Source organism: Anguilla rostrata, chromosome 14 (genome assembly GCF_018555375.3).
Source record: "Anguilla rostrata isolate EN2019 chromosome 14, ASM1855537v3, whole genome shotgun sequence".
Lineage (NCBI taxonomy): Eukaryota > Metazoa > Chordata > Actinopteri > Anguilliformes > Anguillidae > Anguilla > Anguilla rostrata.
The window spans coordinates 28308544-28326670 of NC_057946.1; the positions used below are offsets into that span (position 1 = coordinate 28308544).

At 45.4% G+C, this 18127-nt stretch overlaps 1 protein-coding gene and 1 long non-coding RNA gene across 2 annotated transcripts; one reads left to right on the top strand and one right to left on the bottom strand.

The window, feature by feature from the left end:
* Positions 1–447: 447 nt before the first annotated feature.
* On the bottom strand, positions 448–979 carry LOC135239475 (uncharacterized). The gene is made up of 2 exons (XR_010325379.1): positions 851–979; positions 448–593 (listed from the first exon to the last, which is right to left on the bottom strand). It is a non-coding gene; the product is annotated as an uncharacterized LOC135239475 (long non-coding RNA).
* A 5641-nt stretch (positions 980–6620) lies between these two features.
* Positions 6621–9150, top strand: LOC135239428 (phospholipase A2-like). Its single transcript, XM_064308072.1, has 4 exons — positions 6621–6726; positions 7639–7789; positions 8209–8342; positions 8952–9150. The coding sequence occupies exons 1-4, from the start codon at positions 6678–6680 to the stop codon at positions 9068–9070; spliced, it is 453 nt and encodes a 150-aa protein (XP_064164142.1). The 5' UTR covers positions 6621–6677; the 3' UTR covers positions 9071–9150.
* Positions 9151–18127: the final 8977 nt, after the last annotated feature.

The following is an 18127-nucleotide window of genomic DNA, read 5'->3' on the forward strand; positions in this document are numbered from 1 at the left end:
CCATCTTCCACGTGAATGTGAACGAGATCGGGGAGAACGCTGACTGTGGGAGCCGTTGTTCTTAGTGAAGCCGCTGAAGGTACCGAAGCCATCGCAAGCGATACAGGGGCCGCCAAGCGGTCACAACGCCAGGAGTCTGTGTGGGTCCCGGGCCTGGCTTGAGGACCCTGACCACAAACCACAGCTTCATAAAACAAGCCTACGCGAGTACCACACTAAAGTTACTGATTTTCATTAGATAGGCTAATGAAGCTCCTAAATATTCCATTCACTGAGCAGCAGTTAAACAATGCTACTTAAGCCAGGTTGTTTTTAACATAACGTTGAAGGCTAAGCTTAGTATTTTATCCTCTCTTCTTGTGTCCATTTTCCGATGTCTTATTTTCTTTTATGTCTCTGATATTTTGAAGCACCGGTACTGATGAAGACAAATGACATGTATAAATGCCATTTACAGTTTACACACTTCAGTTATGACTGTTGTAGAGATACGCTGCAGTCAGTGAAGAGGGGCAGAGCAGAAAATAGTTTTTTGAGGTGCCTACTCTGTACAGAAATGGAAAAAAGTTAAACATAGGGAAATAGTACCATCTCTCCCCCCCCCCCCCCCCCCCCCCCCCCCCCAGCTGGACTCGGTCCTCACCACCCCTACTGAAAAGAAATTCTGGGGGAAGCACTTTTGGCATATGTTTAAAGTCTGTTTTGGGGACCACTCTCATAATGATATATCACAACCAATTGGGAATGTATGTAGAATACTGCCAAATGTTTGGTGTTACCTGGCAGTAGAAACTATTTTGTCACACCACCCCCAAGATGGTCAACACATTTAGCTTTTAGGCATTTTGACACACCTCCAAAACTAGACATAGCTACTGTATTGCATTGTGAACAGATTTGAGTGTATACCCACCCAAACTAAAGAAGGTATGAAGGATGTTTGCAGAGTTGGATCTTGACCCCAGCCCTGATGGGAGAATCTGGCAGAACAGACCCCTGTCTGAGTTGAGTTTGGTGAGGTGGATTGTGGGAGTTGTAGGCCAAAGGCAGGGAAGGGGGAGGAGGTGACCATGAATGGCAGGCATGCTGTTGATGTGTAAGTTTTTTGAAACACAATAAACACCATGATTTGTACCGTCCTCTGGCATATGTCCCGTGATTGAACTTTATTTCGATGGCACTTTTACCGCAGTGTGCTCAAGGTGCTTCACTGGAGAGAATGGGCAAGAGCAAGAGGGAAAGAACAAACTTGCACGTCTGTCTGTATCTGGGCACAATAGCTTGGATCAAGAGAGCCAGTTACCCTGAGAACCTGCACCAATAAGTATGAACCACCATAGGCTGAATTACCTTTTCCTTTCATGTACTCTAAATAAATACACCAAATCCATATGCACCCCTACGAGGAGCAGGTCTTTCCAGAAGATTCCAAGTACAGTAGGATAGTAGGGGAGTTCTGTCTCCCTCCTGCTGAAATCAAAACATTCCATCTTCTGAAATTTCACCAAAGGGGTGTGATCATGGGCCAGCCTCGAAAACGGAACTGAGCATAGGGTGTTCTGCTCTGTAAAACAGTCCCCTGGAAAGCCCCCTGTGGTAAAAAAAGCAGGTCAGTGTCTGGTGTATCTGCAGAATCTGTGCGGTGTGATAGGGGGGAATGTTTGCTTTTCTGAAGTATCCTTCAGTGATATTTTCTGACAGGAGGAACAGAGAGTCCTTGGGCTGATAAAGACGGGTTTCCATTACCCGGTCCAGTCACAGGTGACCTTGTCTTTAACCCTGTCTGCAGTCTACAGGTCCCAGAGCCGTGGAGCTGGACTGCGGGGCGACTGAGCTCATGCACTCTACCTGCTCACTGTGTGTGTGTGTGTGTATGTGAGTGTGTGCGTGCGTGCGTGCGTGCGAGTGTGTGTGTGTGTGTGTGTGCGCATGCGTGCATGTGCCTGCATGTGTCTCACAATTCCAGCCCAACTTTGTTAGAGCAAGGTTATGATGATGTGGCTTGCAGGTTTTCAGTTAACCCTCATGTTTGACACATTTTAACCTTTGACATCTTATAAAAATGCGGTAACCTTGTTTTTTAATCTGGCTGCTGCATGACTTTCCCTAATTTTGGTAGGATTAAATAGTGAACACGCAAAAAACATAATTCTGTGTTTTCAAAAGTCCTGTAACGCCTTCGTACACAAATGTGTTGTGCGGGGTCATTTTGACCCCAGGCTCTGTAGCTGTATAAAACCTAAGAAAATGTTTTTTTATTTTTAATCTTAGATTTTTTTTGTGAGTGATTCTGGCGACGCTTTCCCATACAGTTTTCAAACTTTCACTTACCTCAGCCTCCAAAATGAGAAGTTTCTCACGGATCATTAGAATTTAGGGATAAAAGGCTAGTGATTATTCGATTCCCGGTTAGGACACTGCAGTTGCACCCTCGAGCAAGGTACTTAACCTGCATTGCTTCAGTATAAATCCAGCTGTATAAGTGCAATGTAAATGCTATGTAAAAAGTTCTGTAAGTCACTCTGGGTAAGAACGTCTGCTAAATGCCTGTAGCGCAATGTAATGTAACTAGATACAGCTGGGCTCTTTGGACTTCTTCGCTAGTCACGGTTTGTCCATAACGCACGCCATGTTCGAACACAAGGATGTTCATAAGTGTACATGGTGACGGAGCACCTTGGGTCGAAGGTCGATGATCAGTTTTGTAGTAGTCTCATCAGACCCTGCAGCCATATGTTTTGGACACTCAGGTGAAGAGAGGAGCGGAGCTGTCATCTGATCACCTTCTGATGGTGAGGTGGGTCAGATGGTGGGGGAAGCAGCCAAACAGACTGGGTAAACCCATACGTGTAGTGAGGGACTTCTGGGTATGCCAGGTGGAGGACTGTGTCCAGAATGATTTCGGCTCTCGACTCCGAGAGAACTCCCAAATCCTAGAGGAGGTTGGGGATGGGCCCTGTTCAGAACTTCTATTGCGGAAGTGGTTGCTAGGCTGTAGTCAGAAGCTAGTTGATGCCTGTCCTGGCAGTGACCCAGGAACCCGTTGGTGGACTCTGGCAGTGACGGAGGCTGTTGAGCTGCAGAAGGAGGTTTTTTGGCCTGGTGGGCTGCTGGTTGCTGGGAAGATTACGTTTTTCCTTTGTGTGTCTGTGTGTCGATGTTGTACGCATGTATGTGCTTGTGTGTACACTAAATGTGTGAGAGAATGTGTTCCTTACCATGTCTGTTAGCAAGAGCACAAGGTGGGAACACCAGAATGTTTGCCTTTGATTGTGTTATTTATGTAACATACTTTTCTGACCAGCGTGACTCACATAACGTAAGTTAAAATATAAAGAACATAAAGATAAGCCTTTTCAAATGTGGCTGGGTGACAGAGTGTATCCGAACAAATATGCTGTACTGTACATACAGTCTTACATCACGAGTGCTTATGCCCACTGTAAATGTGCAGTGCTGTGAAAAAAGCATTTGCCTCATTCCTGATTTCCTGTATGATTGCATATTTATCACTCTGAATGGCTTTAGATCTTTAGACAAAATCTAATATTAGACGAAGGGAACCTGAGTAAATACAAAAGACATTTTTAAAATGATTATTTCATTTAATTATTGAAAAAGTTTCACCCGTGTGAAAAAGTAGTGGCCTCCTTGAACTTAATAACTGGTTGCACCGCCTTTAGCAGCAAGAACTGCAGCCAAACGCGTCCTATAATTTTGTATCAGTCTTTCACATCGCTGTGGAGGAATTTCAGCCCACTCTTCTTTACAGAACTGCTTTCATTCAGACAAATTGTTTGGGTCTCGAACATGAACTGCTCGTTTCAGGTCCCGCCACAGCGTGGGTTCAAGTCGGGACTTTTATTTGGCCATTCCAAAACTTTAATTTTTGTTTCCGTTCAGCCATTCAGATATTGCCTTGCTTTTGTTATTTTGAATCATTGTCTTGCTGCATGGCCCGATGACTTTTCAGCTTCAGCTCACAGTCAGATGAACGGGCATTATCTTTAAGAATTTTCTCGTACAGAGCCTAATTCATAGTTCCTTGAATAATAGCAAAGTGTTTGGGTTCAAAGGAAAGGAATCCCCACACCATCACATTACCACCACCATGTTTGACTGCTGGCATAATGTTCTTAATATGAAATGCTGTATTTACTTTACACCAGACATGATAGGATGCGTGTCATCCAAAAAGTTACACTTTTGACTCATCTGTCCACAGAACATTTTATCTCAAATGGCTTGAGGATCAGCCAGGCGCTTTTTTGCAAATGCGAGACGAGCATTTATGTTTCTGTGTTATGCTTTTGACTTCCTTGATGAGTTGTCACTGCACCCTTGGAGAAATTTTGGCAGGCTGGCCACTCCTGGGAATATACACCACAGTTCCAAGTGTTCTCCGTTTGGGGATAATGACTCTCACTCTGGTTTGGTGGAGTCCCCAATCCTTAGAAATGACTTTATAACTCGTTCCAGACTGATATATTTCAACAACTTTTTTTCTCATCTCTTCTGGAATTTTCTTTGATCTCGGCTCAATGTGCTTGGTAAAACTTTTATGGTGACTACTTCTGTCTGATGGTAAGACTAAATATGAGTGAGGTTTAGATTCACCACGGCTGGCAGCAATCAAGCCTGGCTAGATACAATCAGCTGAAACTAATTCTACATTTTTTCAAGGAGTTCAAGTCTTTACGAAACGTAATTTTTAAAGACCAAAAAGAACCCATTGGTGTTAATATATTCCTTCCCTGAGAAAATGACAACACAATGTCTGATTCAGGAATAGTGTTGCCCCCTGGTGCTCACAGGGAAGAATGCAAAGGCCAGACAGAGCATCTCTTCAGGTCATATCTTGTTCCCAAAGCCTCGTTTTCAAGTTGGTTATCTTTACAGTGATGGCATCATTTTCCTTATGCTTTCAGACAGAAATGTTTATGGTTTCAGTGTAAAATACATTATCTTGGTTGTATGTTTTTCAACATAAACATTCAACACTGTGCAAGTTTGGTGTTGAATAATGTGTTTACGTGTTAAACCAACCCAGACCAGGTTTTTTTTTTTGCTATTTTGGTGGTGTTATTAATGTGCACAGATGTGCAAAATATTTTGTTTATTTCAGTTCGTCTATTTGATATGCAAGCTGTGTTCAGTTATGCTGTGCAATGTCGGCTGTTTAGGCATTGCACTTGTTTGGGGTTAGTCATTGTGAGATACTTGAATGAGAGACCCGAAGAATATGGGAGAGCGGTTCTACACCCATCAAACAATGTAAGATACGCATTTTTAAATGTGTGTGGTGCAGCGGTTTTTGCTATACTATTTTTTTAACTGTCATTCCAGTAAAATGGAGTACATGATGGGATGCCATATGAAACAGCACTACAGGAAGTGCATTTATGGGCAGAACATTTACACAGTGGCTGTTTGGCCATTAGGGAACAGTGAAATCATGGCTAGGGCTACTTACTCCGTACCCTCAGCCTGAACACACTGGTAGCTTGCCTTTATTTATGTGTTTTGTAGGGCCAGGTCAATGATTTAGTGAGCCTTTGGAATGTTAAAAATGTGTTTTGGACGTCCGGAGACGTTTGTTGGTACACTGCAAGGCAGCCCAGAGAAAGTCGGTGCATTCTTTGTGCTATGTTCTACAGTACATGACATAGCGGCAACAGTGAAGATTAGGGAACCAGGCCTGCAAGCTAGGTTCAGTTCCCAGTTAGGGATGTAAAAAAAGAAGTATAATAATACCCTTTAATAAAAGTTGAGAATCTGCACTTTGACCATGTGATTTAAAAAAAATTAATTTAGAAATAAATTAAGAAAAAAACAATGTCTTTGTCCAAAACAGTATGGTGGGCACTATAAATGGAAAATATGTTTTGACTGATGTGAATAGGAAAACTACTCAGTCTTGCCTTTGTTTGATATCACATGTAAAGCTTTGTAGAGAGGCATGTAATTAACACAAAATGAACAGAATTGAGTTGGGCATGCCCTCATTCCCCAGTGCGTTATTAGGCTGTTTCATCATTGTGGCTTGACACAGGCCTATGTCATCTACAAATGAAATTAAAATGCACACAGGAATTTCTCCTGATAACCTACAGCGACTTCAAATGACTCTCCGACTGCGGTTTCTCAACTGATTCACTTAAAGACATCTAGAGGTCAAAGTGCATGTGTGTTTTTGGAGGAAGGGCGGTTTTTGAAGGAAAGATGGGGGTCAGAACGTACACAGCAGTCAGAGCGGATGAAACGCTGGGGACTGGAGATCCAGCGTGGGAGTTTCTGTGCACCTGTGCACATGTTTGTGTGAGTGTGTGTGTGTGTGTGTGTGTGTGTGTGTGCGTATGTGCGTGTGAGTGTGTGTGTGTGTATATGTGCACGTGCGTGTGTGTGCCTGTGTGTGTGTGTCTATGTGCGTTTGTGCGTGTGAGCGTGTGTGTGTGTGAGCATATGTGAGTGTGTGTGTGTGTATGTGTGTGCATGTGTGTGTGTATGTGCGCGCACGTGTGTGTGTGTATGTGTGTGTGCCTGTGTGTGTGCCTGTGTGTGTGTGTCTCTCTTTGTCCTCCGTGCCTGTCCTGCAGGTTCCCTCTCAAGGTCACAGAGGAGGTATAAATGGCGTGCGGTCCGTGCTCCAGCAGTGCCTGCGCTCCCCTCTCAGCACCATGGCCGCCCTCCGCTCCGTCCTCCTCCTGACCGCGGGCCTCTCTGCCGGTGAGTTCCCCGCACCCCCCTCAGCTCGGCTGCATACGGAGCTACCGTCAGGGTTCTGCCAACCGATGACCGCTCGGTCAGTCCGTCTTCTCAGGATATTTAAACCGAATGTGTCAAACTGACACATTCGGTTTAAACCTTCAGACCGAGGTGTCGTTTCGGCACACAAACTTCAGTTCTATTAGGCAGTGATATAAGGTTTAAGTGAATAGAACAATACAGCCATATTGAGTGTTTTGAGTGATAAATAAATATAATCTGGTCCATTTTTATGTATGCAAGCAAGTTATTTATCACTGCTGTGTTACGACAGGGTTGTATCATAATTTTTGTCACATTGCTAAAAGAGTAGGAGCAGGTCTAGGCCTAACATTGGTTTAATTGTAGCCAGTTTAAAAAAAAAAAAATCAATTGGTCCACTCATATTGGTACTGAAGTGCTTATCGCTCACCATGTAATTACACAGGCACATTGTATACTGTAAGGTAGATGACAAATAATGTCAATCAAATAACTTTGGATAGATTTTGCACTGTTTGTTTACATTCCCTATGGTTTTTGGTTAGACTGACATTATAGAGCATGTGGCTGTAATGCAATTCACCCTAGCAGCACCTACACTCTGTAAAATTACTAAAAAAATCACTAAACAAAATTATTAACCAAATAAAATTGACTAGAATTTAATCTCCTTCTCCCTCTAATTCTCCCTCCCACTCTTTCTCTCTCTCCCTGCATGTCCCCCCCTTTCTCCTTTTCTCTCTTTTGGCTGCCATTCTATCCTTCCTTCTCCTTCTCTCCCTCTCCCTCTCTCTCTCTCTCTCTCTCTCTCTCTCCTTCTCTCTCTCTCTCTCTCTCTCTCTCCCTCTCTCTCTCTCTCTCTCTCTCTCTCCCCCTCCCCCTCTCCCCCAGTGCTGTCGAGTCCTGCCCCTCGTGCCCTGTGGCAGTTCAGACAGATGCTGGTCTGCACCATGCCGGACAGCTGGCCTCTTCTGGACTACACCGACTACGGCTGCTACTGCGGGAAGGGCGGCTCAGGCAGCCCTGTGGACGACCTGGACAGGTCAGAGGTCAAGGGTCGGAGGGCAAGACGAGTGTTATCTCTGATTTTGTAATCTTGGGTTCAGTCTTATGACACACAAGTTAATCTTCCTTGCTGAGGGCACTTAAGAAACTGCACTATGTACTCTATAGTAATTATACAATATGTAATGTAAATGAAAGTCCCGATTTTCTGATGCATGTTAGAGATATTGTTGGCTTATTATAATTAACAATAATGCTTATATAACTTAACACAATAATAGGAAATATAATTAGTAATTGCTGAATTGTGTGTATGTATGTCTGGTTTGTCTGTGTGTATATGTGTGTGTCCTGTCTGTGTGTATTTGTGTATATGTGCATGTGTCTGTCCTGTGTGTGTGTGTGCGTGTGTGTGTGTGTGTGTGTGCGCGCATGTGCCCTGCCTGCGTTACACAGGTGCTGCTATGTCCATGATATGTGCTACAATAAGGCCATGCAGATGGACGAGTGCTGGCCCATCTTTGATAACCCATACACTGAGCTGTACTCATACAAGTGCGACAAGTCCACCAAGACTGTAACCTGCAATGGTGAGTCCCCCTCTCCCCATACACACCTGTAGACAATCACACGCATGCACATACACACACACACACACACACACATTCATACACACACATCTGTACACAAACACACTCACACACACATGCACATATATATGTAGGCGCACACACACACATACACATGTGCTCATGCGCACATACACATACACACACAGGTACTCATGCGAACACACACACACACACACGCACACTCATACACACACACACGCGCACACAAACATACACACACACACACACGCACATACACATACACACACATGCTCATGCGAACACACGCACACATATACTGATGCATGCACACACACACACACACACACACATACTCATACACATACACACACAGGTACTCATGCGAACACACACACACGCACACTCATACACACACACACGCGCACACTCATACACACACACACGCACACACAAACATACACACGCACACACAAACATACACATACACAACACACACACGCAAACATACACAGGCACACACAAGCCCAGAGCGGCAAGCCACTGCTCAGTAAACTCATTTCTCTCTGTCTCTCTCCCCCTCTGCCCCTCCCCCTCTCTGACTCTCAGACAGGAACGACGGCTGTGAGAAGTTCATCTGCGAGTGCGACAGACAGGCGGCCATCTGCTTCGCCGGCGCTGGCTACAACGAAGAGAACGAGCACCTTCCCGGCCGTTACTGCAAGTAACCGCCACTAAAGGGAGCTGCCAGGCCTGGCCTGCCCCGCCCTGCCCCGCCCCACCCCACTCAGCTCAGCCCTGCCCCGCCCTGCCCCACTCAGCTCAGCCCTGCCCCGCCCTGCCCCGCCCCACCCCACTCAGCTCCAGCCCTGCCCCGCCCCACCCCACCCCGCCTAGCCCTGCCCCACCTTGTCATAGTACTCATATCTGCATCCAAACCTGGATTTAACACTTCAGGTTTCCTCCACCTGACCAGGCCAGACACCTGCACTCTCTGGACTAAGTGATGTAGTTATTAAAGTTACATGAATCATATGTATAAGTGTGTCTGTCTGACTGTCTCTATAGCAACCTGTGTTAGCTCGGTGGTGAGGTGTATGCCTGCGCAGGCCTGGAGTCCAGCTAGCTCTGTGTTTCGCAGGTCATTTAAGTGACTGCGACTCAAAGCTCTGAGTGGAGTTGCAGCAGCGGCTGTGTGTTTTACAGCTGTACAGCTAAAACAGACCCACACACATCATTCATTTTAATATCATTCATTTTAATATTGAATATTAAATAGTATAAACAGTATATGCCCTTGGCAGGCAAGCATCCAGGCACATAGTGGTTTCATTTGTGAAACATGCTTAGGTGAATAGAAAAGTTCTGCTCATTAATATTTAGTATTCATTTGAATATTTACTATTAAATAAATGATAACAACTATCTTAAGGACCTATAGAAAATTCCAGGCCCGGTTAACCACCCTAATTTAGCCTACGCTGACCATAACCAATTTCTTATGACTTCTGTGAGGTTAACATGCAGGTCCACCAGGCTCCTGCAGGGGGAGACAGAGGCAGCAGAAAATCAGGCATCTCTGCTCATGAAAAAGCAATAATAAAAACATCTGCTATCTACACGCTTGATCTAATTAGTCTCCAGATTTAGCTCTGGGGATGCCTCTCCTCTCCTGGCTCTGTTACAGAAGGCTGGCATACTCTGTGCGCAGCTCCCGGCTGTTTTGAATTTCCACCCGAACAGCAGCTCTCTTTTTCAAACGGCAAATTCCAGCTGTTCTGTGCTTTAAGGTGGAGAACACCCGCACATCTGAAAACCATACTCGGCAGGTGCTGGACCGGGTAATATCCCAAATTTTAAAAAATGAAGTTTGCACACTGATAGCTCCCGTTTTTGTGTATTTTATTTCGCAAACAGAGACGTTTCAAGCCCATTTGCTCTTCATCAGACTCGGCTTCCCTTGCAGTTCCGACTTGGAACAGTTTGAATGTTCACTGCGGCGAAGGACACATGACTGACCAACTCTGCTGAGCGGGACACGGCAACATGCTGGAGTATGACTGCCTGTGCATGAACATCATGAGAAATGTTATTTATTTATCTTTTTTACCCACAGGAGTCCCACTGAGGTAAAAATCTCATTTTAGTTTTCAGTGGAGTCTTGGCCAAGAGGTTGCAGCACACGACACAGTACGGTACAGACAAATGACCTGTCCACGGACACCAGTAAGCAGGGGCAAGGAGGGAGAGAGTGAGAGGGAGGGAGGGAAAGTGAGGCAGGAGAGAGGGGGCAAGAAAAAGGGAGAGGAAGAGACAGAATGTTTGCAGGAGGGGATAAGAGGGGTAGGTAGAGCATGCAGGAAAAAGTGAGTTATCCGCAGGATATGCTGGCAGTGGAGGGTTGAACGTCTTCTCTTCTTTAGCTTTTTTCTAATTGTACAATGCCTAGCTCTTCTGTTTTAGATATTAATTAGTATGTTTTTAACATTTCAGTCTCACATGCGAACCTATCAAAGGCCCAGTTGTAACAATGGAAGTTTCCGAATTTCCATGGAACAAAAGATGGGTGGAGCTACCACGCGGATCCTCAATCAATCATTGCGTTTTGCTGTGGAGAAAATTTTGTATCGGTTCCGACTAGGCTATTACAGACAACTCATTGAAGCTCTAACTATGGATTTTATGACTACACTTTGATCTCCCGCTTTCCGTCTGTTTTCTATCTGGTTCACGTGACGTTGTCAGTTTTGTTACGCGGTAGCTTTCTCAGGTCTCTCCCTGCCTGAACTCTGAAGTCATTTATTAGCAAAATCCCGACAGAACCTGTTAATCCAGTGCAGTGTCATTTTCTTCTGCCCTGTCAAAGTTCCCTGAAACTGTCAAACGCAGGACTAAGGTAGTAGGCCAGGTTCTTCTTCATACTACGTACCTTAGGAATTACATTGGTCACACTCTCAGAAACAATATACAAAGGTAAAGGTCGGAAAAAATGCGTCAAAAGGTGCAACGCTCGTCACTGGGGTGGTACCCTACGATTAGGGCCTACATAAAATTGTACCCCTAGCCATGGGTTTAATAATTCATTTGTACCCTTTTTGCTTGTGAAGGGTAATTATTAGAACCCAAATAACTTAATTGTACCTGTGAGGGTACATTTGGGAAATCTGTTCCTTAAAGAACAAAAATATACCCCCTCAAAGTCACTTCCTTTCGCGTTTATTAAGCGGTTTTAATATATATTTCATAAGATTATTTGAATAAATAAACAACTTTTTATTTTAATACTTTAATTAAATAATCTACGAGGTTATTAAAATGCGTGCGTCACTACAACGTTTTCAAGATCGAATAAACCATTTCAATCCTTGTATTTTCGTGGTTTATCAAGTAGGCTACGCAGGTCAGGGCACATGGCTCGTGAAAAATAGCCTGCAATTAATGCATTTTCTGACTGCAAACTGGGGAAACCAGCACATGTACATATTTGTCGGTCTTCAGAAATAACGTCATATTTCTGAGGCATTTTCTGGTACGCTCTGGTAGAACGACTCTTGTAACACAATTGCAATTGTACTTTTATATAACTGTCGAAACCCGCGTAGCACAACAGTTAGTTCAGAAAGCCAAGTTACACCATCCAATAAGGAGGACATGACAAAACAAACTGCGCCCACTTCACTTTGCGTTCCGAGAACAAATTATGGAAGACTATAGATTCAAAACATAAAATGCAGCATTAAGTCCATTACAGTTGGTTTGCCTACAGCCATTTCGAAAATTAAGATGTAAGCAAACAAGGAGCCAAGCTCAAGGCCGCAATGACAAATCAGTTGGGCAACACAAATAAGCCTTATCAGGCTCCGTTCAGAGTAAAACATTAACTTTGAGGGAGAACAAACACTCGCTTCAAACGGAGCGCCAGTAGGCAACAGCGCGCTGGAATAAGTGGCCTTTTCAGGAAGTAATGAGGGAATTCGGCTGTTTTGGGAAGCCACGAGACTCCGATCAGCTCCCAAAGACGGGGAAAACGATGGGTAGGAAGTAATGATACGGCTGTCACACTGTTTCGTTGTCTGTGGGAGTGACTCGTTCTGACGGACTCGCGGGGTGGTCCCACTCGAGCCAGGTTTGTAGAGTTGCACTTGCGCGACTGCTCGCGTTCCACGCCACAGCGCAGGTGAGCGTGGATAAGTAGGAGGATGTGTCTAAAGTAAGCGGCAGCGCAGTCCTCATACAGGTCGGAAACAGAAAGTTAAGAAAGAAAAAGGCACCAGCTTTCTCCGATCTACGGGACAAGCGGCAGACCTGCTCGGGACTACAAGGTATCCAAACTAATAACTAACATTACATTTTTCTCAGGTCTTGATATGTGGGGATCTGTCTTGGCGTCGTTCCCAGTGGCAATATTACTAAAAATCCTGTGTTGTTTACTTCAGTTTGTCAGTAGCGTGGTCTGTTGAAGTTGACTATAGAAAGCTTGGTAGCCTGTTGTTTGCTCGCTAGCTAGCCTGCCTGTAACCATTCCGCTAATAATAATTTAACACAAAATACAAACTTTTGCGCTTTCAGTGCTTATAATTTACGTCTATGTAATAATTGCACTGGTGCTTATGGCAAAGCGAAATACATGTGTATCCTGAACTGCGCTGTATTTTTAAGGGTTGTCTAGCAGACTCGTTTATACACTTTGTTATCGCTGGTGAGTTTAGCAGACGGCACTGTGCCTGCTTCCACCCAGAACGTGTCTAAGCAGGACCTGTGTGAGACTAAAAAGACAAAAGATCCTTGCCCTCAAATAAAAGGTTGTGGGACAAGGGTGGAGAGCTGTGTTGTGTCAGAGAGTTTTCCATGATAAGTCACAATGCCAGTCTTTGGTGTGTGTGTGCGTGCGTGCGTGCGTGTGTGTGTGCTGATCAATATAGACGCTTGTACTGATGTTTATTTGTCTATATCAGTCATAGATGGAAAACATGAAAGAACATAACAGCCCAGTGCACTGGCCTTTCCTGCTCTTGTCGCAGTTTGAATGGAGAGAATGTGATTTACAGTTTGTTTCCTGTTGTTGTTCCTCTTGAAAGAGTGAAGGAGAAAAGAAATCGCAGTTTGCCTGCCAAGACAGATGATCCACTGTCTGCTAGATATCTTCCAAAACTCTGAGGGGGTCGCTGTTTTAAATTATGAGTTAGTCAGTTGTTTTAAGCAACTTTAGAATTCGAAGTAAACATGACAGATGCAGCTCTGTACAGACATGATGTTTGTAGGGCATTGTGTAGAAGCATGATGTTTGTAGCCAGTTAAAGAGTAGTGACTCACGGCAGGTATTTTTAAGAGGACTTTTTTCCCCCAGATTTTTGAGAGTAGGGTGCAGTACTGCCCGTTAAAGAGGGGTGCCTGGGCTGGGCATTGTGGACTCACCAGAGTGCTACTGCAGTTCTGGCATGGGGGACACAAAGCCAAGAGTGCCTTGCTATGAGTGGGAGGCAAAAGCTGCCATTTCTGCAGCCCTCTGAATCAGTACTGACACCAGGTGGTACTGACACTGCCCAGTACCGACACTGGCTGGTACAGACACTGCCCAGCACTGACACTGCCTAGCACTGACACTGGCCAGTACTGACACTGCCCAGCATTGACACTGCCCCATACTGACACCGGCTGGTACTGACACTGCCCAGCACTGACACTGCCCAGTACTGACACTGGCTGGTACAGACACTGCCCAGGACTGACACTGCCCAGCACTGACATTGCCTAGCACTGACACTGGCCGATACAGACACTGCCTAGCACTGACACTGGCCAATACTGAATCAGCCCAGCACTGACACTGCCCAGTACCTACACAACCAAGCAATGACACAACCGACCACTGGCACAACCCAGAAGCAACACAGATCAGCACAGACACAGTCAAGCACAGAGTAGACACAGCTCAGTTTTGACATTGGCCAGGAAAATCCCACACAGTGTAGTACTGCCTCAGCACTGACCCTATTACTCGATGACACCACTCAGTGGTGTTACAACAGTGTTACTGTTAACTTTAAAAAGGAATACCTGTTTTCACAGTGGGAACAGGAGTCAGAGTGTAACAGGATCAGGGTGAGAGTGTAACAGGATCAGAGTGAGAGTGTAACAGGATCAGGGTCAGAGTGTAACAGGATCAGAGTGAGAGTGTAACAGGATCAGGGTGAGAGTGTAACAGGATCAGGGTGAGAGTGTAACAGGATCAGGGTGAGAGTGTAACAGGATCAGGGTGAGAGTGTAACAGGATCAGGGTGAGATTGTAACAGGACCAGTGTAAGAGTGTAGAGGGATCCTGGGGAGCCTATCAGACACTTTGGATCCATCCCCCCCATGTTTAACATAATATACTCCATTTGATGTGTTGCACCTGGTATCTGAAAGCCTGCAGTCCTTGGGCAGTGAAGCAACAGAAAGAGCACAGATAAGGCACAGGGTGAGACAGTGTAACAGCGAAATACAAAGGGCCGTTCATAAGGAAACAGTAACTCAGACGCAATCTCAGAGCTATTCACATTACAGTGTGTCTCAGTGGACACACTTACCCAGACTCTGGCACTGCATAATGCACATTTATGTAATGCATATTTACTGTATTATTCAGGCCCGGTGTTTCACTTTGCCTCATCTGGGATTTGAACCCGTAGCCCGGTCTGCAGTGCCGCATCGGCACCTGATCCCCCAGGTAGCGCGGCGCACGTAGCGGGGGCTGTCAGACGCGTATTCCATGTTCAGAGGAAAAGGGGCGTGTCTCTCCGCTGCCAGGCTCCTCCCGTGTCTCGTCTGGTTGGTGTGGGCGTGGCCTGACCGGTTGCGTTGCTTGTGTGTGAGCGGGCTGACGGGCAGACGCACCGCGCTGTGCTAAAAAAAGGAAAGCGCTCCTGTTTGAGCATGTGTCACATGAGTGCTGGGGAGTGACAGAGGAGTGACGCATGACTGCCTGAGAATGAGTGAGATGAGTGAACAGATTCTCCAGATTCTCCGCTTCAGAGTGCAGTTTGCATTTGTGGAGAGGCGCACTGGTGTCCACTGATGAAAATTTCAGGGGACTGCATGTGACACAACTCAACAGGTGCATGTGAGAGTGGTGGCAGAGCTGCTGTGTGTGTGTGTGTGTGTGTGTGTGACGGCAGTAACAAATCTCAGGAGGTGTTTGTGTGTGTGTGTGTGTGAGTCAGCAGTAACAAATCTCAGGTGTGTGTGTGTGTGTGATGGCAGTGACAGAGGGATGAGAAAGGCTAGTTGTCTTCATCCCTTCTGCTTTCACTTCAAAAAAGAGAGAGAAAATACATCCTCACACACACACACACACACACACACACTCTCTCTCTCTCTCACGCGTACACACATGCTCTGCTATGATCAAGATCTGTACTTTGTAAACATTCATAGAGCTCTTTAAAAATGAACAAAGGGAGCTGCTGGGTGCCTCATCCGGGTAAGGCAACATTCGAGTTGCAGTGCGCGAATGGGCCCGCCTTCCTGGGACTGAATCCCGACTGTGTCAGCGCTAATCGGCCAGTGCCAACACGTAATTGTTAGCCGCAGCCCAGGGTTCAGTCAGCAGGGACCCTTGTCTCCTTGCTCTCCATCGCCCCCTGCTGGTCTTTCCGCTTGCGCGATAAGAAGTGGCTTCAGCAGATAGTGCCTGCTTGTCTGGCCTCTCCCAAATCGATTGCGGAGGTCCCTGGCGGTGCTCGCTGATATATGATTAGTCATGCCAGGTTGGAGAGAAAAAGGGGGAATAAGCCTTTAGCATGAGCAACCCAGCAAATTTCTGTGTACAGTTCTAACTTTCTTAGGATTAAAAGAGCGGCCTGCCTGACCCAGTAAATGACAGACATGGCTGCTGAGGGCTCCGCCACCACCAGGGGCCCCCTAATTATTCTGATGTGTATATATTATTAATAATGTTGCTTTATGGGGGCCCCCAAGTCAGATCCTGCTTAAGACCCCTCAAATGCTAGGGGTGGCTCTGAGAGCGGTACTCAGGTATTCACGTTGTCTATGCAGGCCTCTATCTAACGCTGGCATGGCTATCAGTGGCAATCTTTGTCACAGACTGCTGTTGACAGACAATTAGAATAAACATTTGATAAAAATGTGCAAGGTGGAAAAACTGTGATCTGGAGATTTGTGTCTGTCATATGTTTTGATGGTTTCTCTGATAACTACGTTCTGGGGAATACCGCCAAAATGCTTCTGTGATGTGTCCTCCTGCCAAACGTCTTTGGAAACGAGAGACACCGTGCAGGTCTGTAGCTCCGCCCACTCTGCTTGTAAACATGACAACTACAAACACAGACTTGTGGTTTTCTCTTGACTCCCTTCTCCCTGGTTCACAAGAGTAATGGAAACCCATCAGGACCATGCCATTATTGAGCCAACCTGGTTCAGCTCTACAGTGGGAAAGGGGTATAATGAGCCAGCCTGGTTCAGCTCTACAGTGGGAAAGGGGTATAATGAGCCAGCCTGGTTCCAGCTCTACAGTGGGAAAGGGGTATGATTAGCCAGCCTGGTTCCAGCTCTACAGTGGGAAAGGGGTATAATGAGCCAACCTGGTTCCAGCTCTACAGTGGGAAAGGGGTATAATGAGCCAACCTGGTTCAGCTCTACAGTGGGAAAGGGGTATAATGAGCCAACCTGGTTCAGCTCTACAGTGGGAAAGGGGTATAATGAGCCAGCCTGGTTCCAGCTCTACAGTGGGAAAGGGGTATAATGAGCCAGCCTGGTTCAGCTCTACAGTGGGAAAGGGGTATAATGAGCCAGCCTGGTTCAGCTCTACAGTGGGAAAGGGGTATAATGAGCCAGCCTGGTTCAGCTCTACAGTGGGAAAGGGCTATAATGAGCCAGCCTGGTTCCAGCTCTACAGTGGGAAAGGGGTATAATGAGCCAGCCTGGTTCAGCTCTACAGTGGGAAAGGGGTATAATGAGCCAGCCTGGTTCCAGCTCTACAGTGGGAAAGGGGTATAATGAGCCAGCCTGGTTCCAGCTCTACAGTGGGAAAGGGGTATAATGAGCCAGCCTGGTTCCAGCTCTTCATTGGGTAAGGGGATAACACTTTGAAACATGGAGCAGCAGTATGGATGATAATAATAATAATAATAATAATAATAATAATAATAATAGTGTTCACAAAGTGCATCTACAATTTACTAGTAGTATATTACTACTACTACTAATAATAATAAACAATTATATGATATGGTGTGTGTGTGTGTGTGTGTGTGAGAATGCGCGTGTATGTGTAGCTGTGCATGTGTATGTGTGTGTGTGAATGTGTATGAATGTGTGTGTGTGCGGAGTGTGTGTGTGTGGGTATGTGGGTATGTGTGCAAGCAGTATCTCATGGTTGTTTATGTCTGTGGTATCTCTGTCATGAAGGTTAGACCTGCGTCAAATAATTATTTATATAATTATACCTTAATCCTTTAAACAGCAGTAAAAATGTACACATAGTGATACTAAAATGTCAAAAATTTGAATTAGAAACATTCTCAGGGATTATGCTGGAGTGTTTTAAAACTCTCCCAGCATCTAGTATGCAAGTATTTCAAATATCTACTTGACCCAGGTCTGCTGTAGGTAATTATTCAGTTGTGGTTGTTATAGTAAGATGGGTCTGCTGTAGGTAATTATTCAGTTGTGGTTGTTATAGTAAGATAGGTCTGCTGTAGGTAATTATTCAGTTGTGGTTGTTATAGTAAGATAGGTCTGCTGTAGGTAATTATTCAGTTGTGGTTGTTATAGTAAGATAGGTG

What these genes read in the sequence shown, in the direction of transcription:
- LOC135239428 (XM_064308072.1), top strand. Translation starts at nt 6,678, where the DNA reads ATGGCCGCCCTCCGCTCCGTCCTCCTCCTGACCGCGGGCCTCTCTGCC. An exon ending in GACCGCGGGCCTCTCTGCCG is followed by an intron (nt 6,727 to 7,638) that starts GTGAGTTCCCCG and finishes CCTCTCCCCCAG; the next exon opens with TGCTGTCGAGTCCTGCCCCT. An exon ending in CAAGACTGTAACCTGCAATG is followed by an intron (nt 8,343 to 8,951) that starts GTGAGTCCCCCT and finishes TCTGACTCTCAG; the next exon opens with ACAGGAACGACGGCTGTGAG.